The sequence below is a fragment of the Saimiri boliviensis genome, chromosome 6 (assembly GCF_048565385.1).
Source record: "Saimiri boliviensis isolate mSaiBol1 chromosome 6, mSaiBol1.pri, whole genome shotgun sequence".
Lineage (NCBI taxonomy): Eukaryota > Metazoa > Chordata > Mammalia > Primates > Cebidae > Saimiri > Saimiri boliviensis.
This window is the reverse complement of record NC_133454.1, coordinates 87,345,828-87,362,647: the sequence shown is the minus strand read 5'-3', so window position 1 is coordinate 87,362,647 and position 16,820 is coordinate 87,345,828. Positions and strand designations below refer to the sequence as shown.

The 16,820-nt window shown below is 49.7% G+C and overlaps 1 protein-coding gene across 1 annotated transcript; it reads right to left on the bottom strand.

Annotated features, from left to right (window-relative positions):
- Nucleotides 1–4,348: 4,348 nt before the first annotated feature.
- On the bottom strand, nucleotides 4,349–15,641 carry MYOD1 (myogenic differentiation 1). Its single transcript, XM_003919881.4, has 3 exons — nucleotides 13,961–15,641; nucleotides 13,392–13,470; nucleotides 4,349–13,106 (listed from the first exon to the last, which is right to left on the bottom strand). The coding sequence occupies exons 1-3, from the start codon at nucleotides 14,588–14,590 to the stop codon at nucleotides 12,856–12,858; spliced, it is 960 nt and encodes a 319-aa protein (XP_003919930.1). The 5' UTR covers nucleotides 14,591–15,641; the 3' UTR covers nucleotides 4,349–12,855.
- Nucleotides 15,642–16,820: the final 1,179 nt, after the last annotated feature.

Sequence of the window (16,820 nt, the reverse complement as noted above, 5' to 3'; positions counted from 1 at the left end):
CCGCCCTCGGGGAACGCCACTCCAGGGGCGGGGGCTCCGAGAGACTTCTGGGCCCGTGCCCCCGGGTCAGACTGAGGTGAGAAGGGCGTTGGCACCCGCCCCTCGCCTTCCGAATCAGGAACCATCTGATCCCTGGTGAGACAAAGCTCTCCCAGAGTTTTGTCTTCAGAGACACCCAGGCCCGAACCAGTGCTGACCGCTCCAAGGAATCCTTTAATACTGACACTTTCCGCGGAACCTGGAGGCCCCATGATCCTTCCATGGGTACTGTCTTGCATGGACCCCAGCACACACACACACACACACACACACACCACGTTGTCCTCTAAGCCTTCCACTAACAACCAATCCTGGACTCCTATTGATCCCTTTGGACTCCTTACTGACCCTGGACCCTTTATAACTTCAGACGGGGGGAGTGTCCCATGAGAGCCACATCCATCCAAGCTCACTGACTCTCCCACACTAACCCGAATTCTAAGATGGAGACCCCTTATGAAAAGGGCCTTCTGCCCTCAGAGGTCAGAAGCAGCAACTGCTCCTAGTCTCCCTGAGCACTGACACCACCATCCCGCACCTCCTGGGGCTTCAACTGCCCTAAGTGGTGAGCTGGTGTTATGTCTAGGGGCTGGATGGGAGCAGCTGCCCGCTGTGATTCCTTCAGCTTCACAATTGGTCCTGGGGTAGGAGTTGGGTTTGAACCTCAAAGCCTTCCTGGTACATGCCTGCAGGTAGTGGCTTGGTTTACTCAGCAGAGCAATCACTCCTTTCCTCCATACTTGTTTCAGGATCTGTCCCAGGCACAAGGACACAAGAGATGAATCATACCCAGCCTATGGCCTCGAGAAGCTCCCAGCCTTTTGGGGAGGTGGCCAGGTGGGCCTAGGCAGGACTGGGGAGGTCAGGCCCGGCTCCAGGGGTGGCTGGGCTAGGAAAGAGGCTTATTGATCCCAGCTCAACCCAATCGAACATAGGCTGCCTGGGCAAAGGGTGATTTAATTAAGAAGATACAAGGCTCTCATTACCTGCTGGCACTTTCTAACTGTGCAGGCAGCTGTCCCTCTACCCTAACCCACAGATGCTGTCGTGAGCCTGGGGACAAAGCTGTGCCACAGACATCGTTCTTACTTGGCCAGGGGAATCCCAATCTAGACACAGGAAAATCTGTGTATGGTGGGTAAAAGGCTTAGAGGGGTAGAGAGGGGCAGAGCAAGGATTAACAGGTGGGAATAGGACAAGGGGAGAGACAGAGAGAGGTGCAATTAAGTCAGAAACAGGGGTGGAGTTGGGTAGAGACAAAGAGAGGGTTGATGTTTGGGGCCTGCATGGTACCTCCTCCCTCCAGATATTGATCTGCATGATTCCTCTAAATAGAAGCTGTTTCCCCTTCAATCTCGGAGTAATGCAGGGGTCAGAGTGTTTTTGAGTGTCCCCTTCACCCTGACCAGCGTGAGTCCCCACCTCCTAACCACAAGGGAGCCTGGCCTGGTGTGGCCCAGCCTGGCCCATATTCAGATCGCCAGGACATGGGCTCTCAAAAACTCTGTCCCAACCTTGGGAGAAGATGAAACAGAGAAACAGAGACCCCAGAAGAAAGAGGAAAAGGTGGACACAGAGATGGATGCATACATACACACACACACACAGACACACACACACAGACACACACACACACAGACACACACACACACACACAGACACAGACACACACACACACACACACACACACAGAGCTGGGAGAAATCAGGATGGGAAGAGAAAAAAAAAGCAGCCTCTCTGAACCTTTCTTTCCTTCTAGCCAGACGTCCAGCCCCTCTTCTCACCCAAGAAACCTTCTGGGATTCTAGCAGCCATAGGATCACGGGACTCCACCTCTCTCCTCAGCTGCGGAACCACATGGCTCCTGATCTTCTCCATAGATCATCTGATCTCCATAAAAGGACCATCAGCTCCTCCAGGGCTTCTTGTTTGCTTCCCTCCAGAGTGCCCAGAACACAGTAGATCTTCACTAAGGTCAAGATGATTTGAGAAAGGCTAGGAGAGAGGCTGGGATCCTAGAATCCAAGTGGCAGAGACTGTGGGAATCTGGAGCCCCTAATAGAGGCCAAGTCAGGGGGAAGGAGTTCCCTAGGGTCTTTTGGGGGGTGGGGGAGCTGCAGTGTGACCCAGGCAGTAGGGGAGGGAAGGTGGAGAGGAGGAGAAGTGGAGAGACAGAGAAACAAGGGGCTCCTGGTAAGTGGAAGGCTGGGTGATTAGGGGTTCTGGGAGTGCCTGGTCATGGACTGGACGATGTGTTAGAAAAAGGGAGGTAGGCGAGGGTTGGGGGCAGAAGGATGTGAAAGGGTATTCATTGCACCCTAAAGCCTATTACACCCTAAAATCACCCAAGATGTGGGAAGAGAAAATGCAGACACAGGAGCTCCCCAGGAGGAGAGGGTAGCTGTCCCAAGATGCCCCACACTGTTCCACTTTAGAATTTTCACTTCGATGCCTGATGACAGCCCCCAGCCCAGGCCCCAAAGAATGCCCCCCTCCACTTGTAAAGAGGAAATAAAACTTCCTTCTCTCACTTCTCCTTCACACTGCAAGAATGCTGACATTTGCAGATAGCCTAGGAAAACCAAGAGGGCAACACAGAAAAAAATCAACAAAAACAAAAACCAGAACATAGAGAAATGCGGGGCATGGGGGGAAGTAGGAGGAGGAATTACTAACCAATCCCTGGCTTCTCACCCACAAACACTAACCACAGACCCCCAGCGAGTGTGAAAACCTCATTTCTTTTTCTCTTTGGAGCAGCGCCCCCTATTTGCAGCCATTTGCCCCTCCCTTGTGGAGGAAAGCTTGAAGTCTGGTGCCAGAGGGTTTTTGTAGCTGCGGTTGATGGGGATGGGGAACAGTGAACTACTGGTGGTGTGATGTATGCAGTGGCTAAGAGCACAGACTTTAGAACCAAGCTGCCTGGGTTCAAATCCCAGCTCTGCTACTGACTAGCTGTGACTTTGGGCAAGTTATTCAACTTCTCTGTGCCTCAGTTTGTGTATTGTTGTATTGGAATAATAATAACTCCTGTATTCTTAACACCTCAGTTCTAGAATTTCTTTTGTTCAGGCCCAAGAAGGGATTGCTGGGCTCCACAAGCTTCATGTAGGAAAGGCTAGAACATGAGCTGGTGTTAGGAGTGGACTAAAAAAAAAGGCAAAGAGAGCTCTGAAGCCAAGTTTGGCCTATGTTTTCCCACCTGGCACTTGCAGGCCTTAGATCTGGTCCTGCTAAGCTCTGGAACTGGCCCAAGTCCAGCCCCTAGGCTTTTGTCCAGGTTGGCACATCGTCCACGCTGCTCTCCCAGGCCCAGAGCCTCAGCCCTCCTGGTGGGTTGGCGTGCCATCTTGTGGCCATGGCTGGGAACTAACTTAAGCTGAATATTGGCCGAGAAGTTGGCGGGGAGTGGCCCTGCTCTGATGGTAAGCTGTGGGGGTTGCAGGCATCCCCTCCTCAGACCATACCACCTCCCTCCACTGGGCAGGGGAGATTGAATCCAGAGATGTCATGGTGGGAAATCAGTGACCTTGGCCACAGATCAGTAGCTTGAGCAGTGACCATGGTAACCTGGGCTGGGCTGGCATGAGATACACTGTTCCGTCTTGGAACCTCTGGGGCGAGGACACCAACATGGGTTAGGCCATGGGAAGCCCAGAAAGGGGCCAAGGTGAAGAAGACTCTGGGAAGGTGTCTAGACCCGGGTTTCTCAACTTCTGTTGACATCTTGGACCAGATGTTAAGTAATCCTTTGCCAGGATTGGGGCCTGGTGCTGTACTGTGTATTGCAGGATGTTGAGCAGGACTCTGTCCACTAGGTGTCAGTAGAAGCCTCTTTCCCTATTGTGGTCACCAAAAAGGTCTGCAGGTACTGCCAAATGTCCCCCGGGAGGTAAAATTTCTTCCGGTTGAGAGAACCACTGATGTAGGCAGAGTTAGTTACAAATCCCATTTCTGATGCTTACTAGCTGTGTCAACTAGTCCCATTCCCTCTCTAGGCTTCTATTTCCTCATTATGCATCAAGGGACTGATGTTCAGTGAGGATTAAGGTATGGTACCTAATTTCCTCTTCTTCCCTTTTCTCCCTTCCCTTGGGCTTCCCAGCCTACCTCTCATCCCTCTGTGACCATCCCTCACATCCCATCTCACCTATGGACTCCTGCCATCCTTCAGCAATGTCCCTTAGGGTGTCAGTGTGGCCCTGGGAGCAGAGCATCAGCCCTCCCTCGGTCTGGATGCCTCTCCCTGAAGGCTATAGGAGGCAGGTGGGGAAGTGGGAGATGAGATGATGGCTGTGATGAACATGGTCAGGAGTGCATATGTGTAGGGAGGCAGGGTGGGTGCAGGCACTCCTGCAAACATGTTCACAGCAGGACTGTGCAGAGGACACTGAGTTCTCCTCTCAGAAGCAGGTGGAGACTTGTGGCTACCCTAAGGGTCTTCCCAATGTGGCTCCTCTGAAAGGAAGAACCTGGCAAGTTCTCTTGTGTGTACACCTGTGGGTGTGTCAGCCTGCAGATGAGCATGGTCAGCATGCAGAGGTGCGTCCAGGGCTGTACGGCCTGAAGCCTAGAGATTTTAGGGGTCACTCTTTTAAAAAAAGAAAGAGAGAATACAAAGTTGGGTACAAAAGTGAATATTTATTTAGACTTAGAAAAGGACTCAAGACCAAATACAAATTTTTTAAGGCTGACATATACTACAAATATAAAAAATAGAGAAAAAGCTTCATATTTTTATTAACTGCATGACACACCTATATAAAGATTTTAAGTAAGTTACATTTACTTGGAAGCATTCAGAATGCCAACAAAAACAGTTGCAAGGTTTTCGCCATTACAGAATAACATTTAGTTAATACAACATTTATTTTATATAAGCTGCATCAAAGATGACTGAAAATCAAAATATCATCACCTTCCCTACAATTTAACTAATTTTTTTCTGTGTGCTAATGAGAATCCTGCTTTAAATTGCTATGCCAATATATAGGTCCCAGATAGTACCAGGCACAGTTAGTGGCTACTGAAAAAACCTCCTAGACAGGACTACTTAAAGATACATTATGAAATGCAAGGGACTCAGAAAAGTCACAACAATATTGAAGAAGGAGAATAAAGCTGGAGTGCTCACAATTCCCAATTTCAAAACTACCACATTACACTAATCAAGACTGTGTGGTGTTGGCATAAGGATAGATAGATAGATCAATGGAACAGAACTGAGAGGACAGAAATAAACTCATACATTTATGGTCAATTAATTTTTGACAAGAGTGCCAAAACAATTCAATAGAGAAACAATTGTCTTTTCAATAAATGATGCTGGAACAACTGGATATTCATATGCAAAAGAATGAATTTGGATCCCATCCTCACACCTATTAAAAATTAAAAATGGACCTAATTCCTAAATGTAAGAGCCAAAATCATAAAACTCTTAGAAGAACTTGAAGTAAGTAATGGTTTCTTAGATATGATGTCAAAATCACAAGCAAAAAAAGGGAACAGGTAGATAACTTGGATCTCATCAAAATAAAATAAACTTTTGTGCTTCAAAGGATGTGAAACGAATTCACAGAATGGGAGATATATTTGCAAATCCTGTATCTGATAAGGATATCTAGATTATATAAAGAACTCTCATAACTCAATGTATTAGTTCGTTCTCACACTGCTATGAAAAAATACTCAAGACTGGGTAATTTATAAAAGAAAAAGGTTTAATTGACTCACAGTTCTGAATTGCTGGGGAAGCTTAGGAAACTTACAATCATCGCAGAAGGTGAAGAAGAAGCAGGCACCTTCTTCACAGGGTGGCAAGATATAGTGAGTGCAAGCAGGGGAACCGTCAGACACTTATAAAACCGTCAGATCTCATGAGAACTCACTATCATGAGAACAGCCTGGGGGAACCACCCTCAATGATGCGATTACCTCCACCTTGTCCTACCCTTGACATGTGGGGATTATGGGGATTATAATTCGAGGTGAGATTTGGGTGGGGACACAGAGCCAAACCATATCACTCAACAACAAAATGACAAATAACCTAATTTTAAAATGGGCAAAGAATTTGAATGGATATTTCTTCAAAGAAGATATACAAATCCTCAATATGCACATGAAAACATGCTCAACATGCGATTAGAGAAATGCAACTGAAAACCACAGCAAGATACCACTTTATATCCACGAGTATATTTCTAACACAAAAGACAAACAACAGAATGTTGTCAAGGATGGGAGAAATTGGAACCCCTATACATTTCTGATGGCAGTATAAAACAGTGCAGCTGCTTTGGGAAAAAGTTTGACAGTTCCCCAAAAATTTAAACATAGAGCTGTGATACAGCTAGCAAATCTGCTTTTAGATACATACCTGAGAAAATTAAAAGCATACATTTACACAGACACTTGCATTTGAATGTTCATAACAGCATTATTCTTAATAGCTAAGAAGTAGAAATAAGTCACATGTCCATCAACTGATGAATGAATTTAAAAAGTGTGATATAGCCATATAATACACTATTATTCAGCATAAAAAGGAATGAAGTGTGCTACATGTTATAAGACAGATCCACCAGCTGTGTGCAGTGGCTCAGACCTGTAATTCCAGCATTTGAAGAGGACAAGGTGGGTGGATCACCAGAGGTCAGGAGTTTAAAACCAGCCTGGCCAACATGGTGAAACCTCTCCTCTACTAAAAATACAAAAATTAGCCAAGTGTGTGGTGGGCACCGGTAATCCCAGCTATTTGGGAGGCTGAGGCAGGAGATTAGCTTGAACCCGGGAGGCTGAGGTTGCAGTGAGCCAAGCTCGCACCACTGCACTCCAGTCTGGATGACAGGGAGACTCTGTCTCAGAAAACAGAAAAAAAAAAAAAAAAAAAAAAAAAAAAAGGATAGATGAACCTTGAAAACATGATGTTAAGTGTTGTTGAGATCTAGTTACAGTGGCATATTATGCATTTTATATGTGATTCCATTCATATGAAATACTCCAAATAGTCAAACCCATAGAGACAGAAAGTAGGTTTAGTGGTTGCCAAGGGCAAGCGGGAAGAAGGGAATAGTGGAGAGTGAAGAGTGACTGCTAATGGGTATGGGTTTCTTTTGAGAGTGATGAACGTATTTTGAGATTAGATAGCGGTGATGGTTGCACAGCCTTGTGCATATAGTACAAACCACTGAACAATGCATTTTAAAAGGGCGAATTTTATGGTTGTGAATTATATCTTAATTTAAAAATTGGGAGAAGTATAAGAAAGAAGTACCAGTTAACCACGAGGCTATAATTGAGTTGTCTATGCTGAGAAGAAACTTCTCCATTTGTGGTGGCCCCAGTTCCCTTATCTGTAAGAGATCTACTTCATAATCTTTTCTTTCTTTGAAATGCTTTAAGCAAATTATGAAATAGTTTCGAAACTGAGACATACCTTTTAAATTTACTAATTTATTCCACAGAGTAAATGCCAAGGTTGAGGTGGGTTATGTCTCTGTGGAGAGCATGGCCCTGGTGCTTCCTCAGATCCAACGCAGGTAAAATGGCCCCATGAGCATCTGCTTCCAACGAGTTCCATTCCCAAGATCCTAGAGCTGGTCAGTGGCACAGCCAGGCCTAGATCCCAGGGAATTATGTAGCCACTGACATATCATGAGACTCGCTTCCCCCGCCACTGGGAAAGTTCTACATGAATTAAAACCCACTGTCGCATGTTCTCTGAAAAAAGAAGTTACTACACAAAAATGACATTGTGCAATATAAAAACAAATATTGCACAGCCTCTCATCGCATGTTTTTACATAGGAGTGACTTGTGTGCAGTGCAGGTGTTTCAAATGCCTTATAGGTGAGGAAAAAAAAAATGGAGCGAGGACCAACTCGTTCTTCATCATTATCACATCATCATCCTTGCCTTTACCTTACTCCTCGTCTCCTCATCTTATCTACCTTCCACCTCTTGCTCCTTTTTCTTGCCTTTTTCAGTCTTGCCTACCTCTTTCCACCCGCATCCGGCTGCATATTCTTTGATTGCTTCTTCATGTGACAATGGTTTTATAATATCATTTTCTATACAGAGAATAGAGAGATTATTCAGTCTTTCCTTCAACATGGTTGATCAGAACTTGTTTTGTACCATTGATAATTTAAGGAAATTTCTTTCAGGCTCACAACTCTATTGGAAATGTCATGTACATTTTTAGAATTGATGTCAAATTTGAGGAAACCTCAATCAAGTTTCTTTCATCTGTGGGTTGTAAAAAACTCAAGGCGTTTTGAGTTTTCTTGGTTGGTGACTAATTTTAAATATTTTTTAATTGACAAGTTTCATGAAAAATTGTGTTGATGATGTTGAGGTCTTGTTATAGTGGCATATTATGAATTTTATGCTATCTTTGTGGATGCCAGTATTTTGTATCAGATCAGCAAAAAATTTAACTCTTTTCCCAACATGTTCATGTAATTTACCATTATTCATTGGTGGAATTATTAAACTATGCAAGAGTCTTTTACATAAATCTATTAGAAAATTTTCTTCTTTTAATAAACCACTTTTTGGTATGATCTAGATACATTTTGTGGTTGTAATTGTCTTCTCAATGTCAGAATCATTTAAATTTATATCATTGTTCATCATTATTGCTTATGTTTTATATTTCATTTATTTAAAATATATTCCACTAAACCCAAATGAAATTTATACCTTTAGATAGGACTGATCCCAACATGCCAATAAATGCCACCCAACACGCCCATAAATGCCAGCCAACACAAGAGTCAGAATAGAAAGAGGTAATGGTCATAACCGATTGTTAAAAGTGATTTACTTTGGCAAATAAAAAAATAACTGGACCATATAGACATATTTCTAGGGTTTCCCCCAGGACCTTAGAAGGGGCTCATATGAGAGCGGAGAGTTGAAGCTTAAACTTTATTGTTTCCATAGTCTATTAGCCTCTGGTGGTGTGCTCCCGGTACACATGTGCTTTTCTATGAGCACATATGTCTAAAGACATACACGTATGTCTCTGTGGAGAGCATGGCCCTGGTGCTTCCTCAGATCCAATGCAGGTAAAATGGCCCCATGAGCAAAGAATGTTCCATCTACACTGCAAGTGAAGTCGGACTCAGCCAGTTGTCCCCCCTTGAGGGGACTGAGATAAGGGCCAGGCGAGGAGGGGACCTCCAGCTCTATCCTCGATGCTGTGATCCAATCTCCAGCTGCTCCCATCCCTCCTGACTTTTCCCACTTCCTCTCTCCTGACAGCCTCTGCAGAAGACACAGAGCAAGGCAGCTAAGAGTGCAGTCTCTGGAGCCTTCTGCCTGGGTTCAAATCCTGGCTCGTGACCTAAGCTGGTCTAATTAGACTTCTTCCCTGGGAATTTTCTAACCGGGATTTAGTGCTAAGATCCAGGGTAACCCATGATTTTCTGGAGAAAACCAATATAGAGTAGGAGAGAGAGAGAAGCCAAGCAGAGACAAGAAGCAGGCAGTCTAGAAGGGTGAGAGGGGCTCTAGCTCCCAAGGCCCATAGATGCTGTGGTGCTTATAGCTGTACTTCCAGATATGAGCTGCCCCATGAACTTCCAACACACCCTCTCGTGGGGTTTAGGCTAGTTTGAAGGAGGTTTCTGTCATGAAGTATTCTAGACTAGGTGTGTCCCCTTTCCTGCTTTTCCTCCTGAGGTCCCTATGTGTATAATGGCACCACCACTTACTCAGAAGCAAACCAGAGCCTGGAGTCACCCACGGCTCCTGCTTTGTCTTCACTTTCTAGGGCCTCCACACACAAGGCACTGTGAAGTTATGCAGGTTGCTCACTACACAAGGGCACCCAGCTTGGGAGGTGAGTGAGGACTGAAGTCCAGCCTGCTCTCTGCCTGCCTAGTCATGATCCCTGGTGCAGGGCCAGGTCTCAGGAGAGAAGGGGTACTTTTTTCTAATTACACATTGACCCCTTATATGATACCGGGACCCTCTTCATGTGTAGAATTGCTTCCTTGGTGCAGAAATTCTGCCTCCTCTCAACCTGATTGCCTTCTTACTCCTCATTACCACCTCTGCCTTTCCTTGTGGTGTTTCTCATCATTTATAACACTGTATTCATTCACTTGATTCTTCATCTCACAGCTACTTCCCTAGTGGATTTTAAGCTGTGTAAACGTAGAGACTGTGCCCTCGATATTCTCTGCTGTACCGTCAACACCAACACATGATTTGGCCCGGGTCAGTTCAGGATATGTCATAGCTCCTCTAAACAACCCCAGTGGCCTCCTGAAAGATCTCCCTGTCCCAAGTCTTGTTGTCTCCTACCTATTCTGCTAGCCAAAACTGGCCTTTCTGAAGTACAGAATTATTTATATCCTTCCCCTGTTTAGATTCCTGTATGGCTCACTACTGCCTTCAAGATAAAGTCCAGATGAGGTCCATTGTGGTCCCGCCTCTGCCATTCCCCTGTCTTCCTCTGGCCCCTCCCCATGGGCATCTGCAGCTCCACAGAGGCAGCTTTCATTCTCTCACCCCTGGATCATTGCACCTGCTGTTTCCTCAGCCCCCTGCTAGGCCCCTCTCTCCCAACAAACTCCTTCAAGATTCTTATTAAAGTTTACCTGCTTGTCTATATCTCCCCCAGACTAGTTAGGGAATCTTTCCCTTTGCTCGTCTGGGGTTCCCCTGCTACACGCATCTCCAGTACAGTACTTAATTCATCGGGATATAATCAGCTGCGAAAAGGTCCTATCCTTCCCAAATGTTTATGTGCTTCCTAAGGGCAGGAACTGCATCCAACGGTCTCTGTTTTCACCCAGCACAAGATCTGGTATCTGTGGAATAAATGAATTCATAGCTGGGCCCCAGGGGGTCTCAAAAAGGTATAAAGAATCCCAAGGGACATGTTGGGAAGTGGCCAGAAGGCAAGCAGAGGATCATTAGGAACAGAACAGCTCTGGGCAGCTCCCCAGGGACCCTGTGTTGGGGACAGCAGAGAGCGGATCCTCGGACATGTAATGAGGATATTCCTTCTGGCATCACATTTTGCCTGCATTCCTGAGGGTCCCCTACTTGGCAAACAAAGCCCCTGAAAGTGGGCCTGTAGGGTTTTCAGGAAGAGCATCTGTGGGGTGGGATGTAGGAGGTACTGAGGCCTGACGGCACGTGTGTGTTGGGGGTGAGGAGGTGGCATGTGAGTGGGGAAGAACCCTTGCCAGACTATTCTTCAGGGCTTTGTACCCAGGGGAGGGCACAGGTGCCTCTGTGTGTGTGTGTGTGTGTGTGTGTGTGTGTGTGTGTGTGTGTGCATTGTGAGTGCATTATCTACTCTTGTTTCCTAAGACAGAGCTTAAATGACAACTTCTCCAGGAAGCCCTCCCCAACACCCAGGCTAAATAAATGCCCCCTCCTCTGCTCTCAGAGAGTTTACGCCTGATGAAGAGTACCTATGCCACCTGTGATGATGCTGGTCCACATGCCACTCTGCTCACAGGCTCTGGGCTCCTGTCATCTTATGGGATCTGATAGTGTCAGGATGCTCTAGGTGCTGGGTTACTGGCTGGGTAGAGGTGTCTGTGCCTGTCTGGCCTTCTATGCTGCCTCTTTGCAGTTATACCTATTACTAACGGCCTGTAAGTGCCAATGAGCTTACAGCACAGCTCTGCACCCTTTTAGCTTTTCCTCCAAATGCTGTGAGCACCTTATCACATCCTCTACACCCACGAGTATACCACCAAGTGGTGCCTGGGCCACAACCTTCCCGTGGTTCTTCTGGTTATCACACCTGGGTTCACTCACTGTATATGGAGGAGATGATTCTCAACCTTGAATGAACTTCAGAATCACTTGGGGAGTTTTTGAAAAAATACCAATATCTGGCCCTGGGTATTTGAGGTCAGAGACATTGAATCAGAATCTCTGGTGGGGCGAGCTCAGACATAGGTTTTAAAAATACTTATATCAACCTGTGCACCCTTCCATAAGTGCCACTGACGTGTGTGATGATGTAGTCAAGGTCACAGGAACCTCACTACGTACTGGAGAAATTTGTACCTCTCTTTCCTTCCCTAGGCAGCAGCCTTCCTCTTTGCAATCCGCCGGCCACCTACAGGGGTCGCTGACGGACAGCTGGCCCAGCTTGCGGATTTTCCTCCGGATCGCACTCCCATGCCCAGGCAAAGCTAGAGGCCACCGCAGTATAAATTAGCGTCTTTATTTTGAACACCTGAGCGAGCACTCGCGGCTCGCCCGCCTGCGGTATAAACGTACAAAGTCCCTGTAGCACCACACACCATGCCTCAGAGAGAAATACAGCCCTAGGGGCTCCTGCTCTGGCAAAGCAACTCTTATTTACAGGAATAGATTACAAAAGTATTACAAAAAGTGGTCCTGAACCGAGGAACTGGATGAGGGTGGGGTGGGTTACGGTTACACCTGCTACACTTGGGATGGGATTGCACCTGGGCCTCACGCTTCCCAAATAACCGATGCATCCAGGAGCAGGGCTTAGGTCTGCTAGGGTCTCACCCCCATGGGGGAGGGCGCAAGAAAGCTGAACTTAGCCCCTAAAGGTTCAGCTCTGGCCCACCGAGGAACATCGAGCGGCCATCGCAGTGGGGCTCCAGGAAGGGTGCTGCGTGGAAGAAAACCATGCTGTGTCCTTGCCCTGGAGGGCAGGGGGCGGAAAACTTCAGTTCTCCAGCATCTCCCACCTCGGGAAGGGTCGCTTTTAAAGCGCTGTTGGGAGGGGGCATTTAAGCTCAATAGGCGCGAGGGACCCTAGGGGCACCATCCCTCGGCGGGTGTGTGGCCACCCGCCCCTCAGAGCACCTGGTAGATCGGGTTGGGGTTCGAACCCGCAGGGCACTGCGGGGCGGCGTCCGGGGACCGGGTGGGGTCGCCGCTCTCTCCCTCGCTGGGGGCGGCAGCCTCTGGCCCGAGCGGAGGCGACTCCGGAGGCGCCTCGGCCAGCAGGAGCGCGGGCGCCGCAGGGCTCTCGGTGGAGATGCGCTCCACGATGCTGGACAGGCAGTCTAAGCTGGACACCGCCACACTCTTCCCGGGCCTGGGTTCTGCGCGGGGAAGTCTCGGTTAGTAAGCAGGGGTGGGGTCGCAAACAAGCCTCCCACCCCGGGGCCCAGTGCTTTGAGACAGATTGGAAACTGAGGACCTGTCAGAGTCCGGGACCATTGAAAGGAGAGGGAGCTGCTTGCTTAGTATTTCATCGCCTGCACCACCTCCCAGGACAGAAGCGTGTGTGAGTAGGGGTTGGGGCGTCCTAGACAGAGGGAAGCCAGGACAGCTCCAAGGAGGACGTGGGGAGCAGGAGCCAGCAGGGCGACGCCCGGAATACCCACCGCTAGGCGCCTCGCTGTAGTAGGCACCTTCGTAGCAGTTCCGCCGCCGGGCGCCGCTCGGGGGGCCGCTGTAGTCCATCTGCAAACAGCAAGGGCGACTGAGTCAGGCCGGCGGGACGGCGCGGGACCCGACCACCACTCCCTGTAGCTGCCCCCTCCCCAACTCTAGTCTCAGCCTCGAGTTCCGGGCCCAGATTTGTCATGGTTGGGGGGTGGTAAGGGTGGGTAGGAGATGAAGTCTGCAACGTGCAGAGCCAAACCAAGGGCAGACAGTCATCAAGGGGCACAAATCTACATTTTAGAAATAAGGATAAGTAGAGAAAAAGATCTTCACGTCTGCGCTGCAGTGTTCCAATCGTTCCCCCAATGGGGCGGCTCAAATACTTGCCCGAACGCTTCCAAAGCAATTAGGCTAACCCACTGACAGCTGCCCAGGAAACAGGGGTCCTCTCTTGAGAAGGACCCTGGCCCAAACTTCCCGGAAGGATAGCTCCCCGCCCTCGGAAACGCGTCCCAGAAGTCCCAAGCGCCGTCCTCACGTCTACTCCCGCCGGGGGTCCCGGCCTTACCATGCCATCGGAGCAGTTAGAGCGCGGACTGGACGCGTCAGAGTCGCCGCTGTAGTGCTCGCCGCTGCGGCCTGGGGGCAGAGGGCCCGGAGCATAGAAGGCAGCGGTGGCGCCGGGGGGCGCGGCGTCCTGGTCGCGCAGCAGAGCCTGCAGGCCCTCGATGTAGCGGATGGCGTTGCGCAGGATCTCCACCTTGGGCAACCGCTGGTTCGGGTTGCTCGACGTGCAGCGCTTGAGTGTCTCAAAGGCCTCATTTACTTTGCTCAGGCGGCGCCGCTCGCGCATGGTGGCGGCCTTGCGGCGGTCGGCGTTAGTGGTCTTGCGCTTGCACGCCTTGCAGGCCCACAGTAGGCAGCGGCCCGCCTGGTGGTGCCCACTGGGCGCGCGCACATGCTCGTCCTCACGCGCGCCCGGGGCCGGGTGCGCTGCCGCGGGGAAGTGCAAGTGCTCTTCGGGTTTCAGGAGCGCGCCCACGTGCATCAGGCGCGGGTCCAGGTCCTCGAAGAAGCGCAGGTCCGGGGAGTCGAAACACGGGTCGTCATAGAAGTCGTCCGTTGTGGCAAAGGAGCAAAGAGAGCTGTCAGGGCCCGTCAGGTCTACATCGCGGAGCGGTGGTGACAGTAGCTCCATATCCTGGCAGGGACGCGGCACGGTCCTGTCTTCGCCCAACCCAAGCGGCAGGAGGTGACCGGAGCTTTCTGCCACTCAGGAGCACCGGGTTTAGATAGCAAAGTGCTGCAGGTCTGAATGCACACCCAACTGTCCTCACCCCTCCCTGTCCTGTCCCGCCTGATTTGTGGTAAGAAAAGTGGAGGCAGCGTGCTAGGGCTTCCTCACCCCTAGCTTCGCGCCTGGCGCCCTGGGCTATTTATCCGTAGTAGCCTAAAAGCCCCGAGCCCAGGCGGGCAGCTGGGGGCGGGGGAGCCCGAGGCCAATAGAAACACAGCGGGGCGGGGCTTGGGGTCCTCTGGGTAGCCGCAGGGGGCTGCAGAGGGGCCAGCCCGCCCGCCCCTCGACACTGGCGCGCGCGCTCCGTCTCCTACGAGGCAGGGAGAGAGGGAGCGACCGGCAGCCCGGGCGGCTGCACTTGGCTCCCGGGCACGCCCTTTTCAAACCTCTCCAACACTCGACTGCTGTGTCCGCTGGAAACGTTGGCTGCGCGCGCTCACCACTGAGCTGACGTTGAGTACTACTCTGTCCCCTGCTTTGTGGGGGACCCAGTGTTAGAGCGGGGGTAGAAATCAGGTCGCGAGAGATTTGGAGACAGGCAAGTCACTGGGGGCACAGAGCTGAGAGAGTGAGACGGTGAGAGAGGGACCGAAAGAGGCTGAGAGACACGCAGAAAGCAGAAAGCTTAGAGCGTCAGGGACAGAGAAACGCACGCAGCAACAGGCGGAGAGACCCCGAGAGTTTAAGTGGGCGAGACCGAGACAAACTAGTCGTGAAGGCTCTGATACTCCACCGTCCTCGACCTGGGAGTTGCTCAGGTGCTCCTGGGCCCAGTCCTTCTTCCCTAGAAGCTTAGAAACCCAGCTGCTGCTAAAGCTTCGCGCCAATCTCTCCAAACTCGGATCCTGCGCGGGTTGGGAATCCCGTCCATCTCAATCTGCACGTTTCCACAGCAGGAGTGACCAGTGCCAGGCCTGGGGTCTAGGCTGAGCTGCCTCTTCAGCTGGGAAGAAAACTCTTCTGCTCAGGGCTTGGCTCCGCGTCACCCGCGGGTGCTGAGTCAAGGAAAGTGCATTTCGCCAAGGTCGCAAACTTCAGGACATGGCCTGAGAATCTGACCTCGGAGTGAAGTCTCTGAGAGTTCCGTTTGCAGATCAATTGAGTCCAGATTCCAGGTTTCCCAACTTTGTGATTTTGTAGAAGTCGTGTCTCCTTCCTGAGCCTCAGTTTCCAGTTATAGATTTGGGGATGACGGTAATTTCTTGGAGTAATTGTGGTGGGGATGAAAGTCTGAAGAGACCAAGGATGTGGAAGCCCTCAGGCGGTGGTGTAGGGTTATGCGAGCAACTGGGCTTTCAGAGTTGGATGCTGTGTCTCGCAGGCTTACAACTGGTCCATGGCACCAAGCCCTGACAGGGTCCCACATAGTCTCCAGACCCCAGCTGTGTCTCTTTCCTACAGCCTCACTGGAAGGTCTGGAAACAGGAGGAGGCAACCACCCCATGGGATATGGGATCTCTGGCTCCGATATCAGCCTCAGCATACCAGCCACCCCCATGGGGGCCTCTCAGCCTCTTCCTGAACCTCCAGTTCACACAGTCCTCTGGGCACTCTGGGTAGGAATCTCCATTTACCATACATCCCTGCCTGGATCTCCCCTCTTGGAAACCAGAAAGTTAAGCAGGAGTGATCTTTGTGTCACACTAACTTCTGGAAGCCATCCTAGCTGGCCCTTCTGGGCCCTGAGAAGTCCTCCTTTCCCATCAAACCCAGAGGTCCCTTTTGTGGTCCTACCTTTTTCACTTCTCTGCTGCTGGTAGTGGTGCTGCAGGTCTCCCTACTTGAAGTTCTCACCTCACTTTACTCCACAGGACCACCTTTATTTGTTCATTCAGTAATGTCTATGTCATGGAGCAGCAGTGATGGTAACTCTAAATCCTGGCAAAGGCAGGAAAGTCCTGGCCTCACCCCACCCAAGCTGCAGGGGGTCACCCAGAAATTCACATATTGTTAAGTATCCATTATATGTCAGGTGCCAGTCCAAGTGTGGGGCTAGAGCAGTGAACAAAACCAAGACTCTGCTTACATGGCACTTACACTGTAAATGTAAGCAGGGTGACCGAAAAGGAACTAATAAGGAAATACGTGATACCAGGATGTTAGAAGCTTTATGAAGAAAAAGCCAGGCAGA

Coding starts and splice junctions, on each gene's coding strand:
- MYOD1 (XM_003919881.4), bottom strand. CDS start 14,590: ATGGAGCTACTGTCACCACCGCTCCGCGATGTAGACCTGACGGGCCCT. Junction 13,471..13,960: donor CTAACTGCTCCGATGGCATG/GTAAGGCCGGGA, acceptor TGCTGTTTGCAG/ATGGACTACAGCGGCCCCCC. Junction 13,107..13,391: donor CTACAGCGAGGCGCCTAGCG/GTGGGTATTCCG, acceptor TTCCCCGCGCAG/AACCCAGGCCCGGGAAGAGT.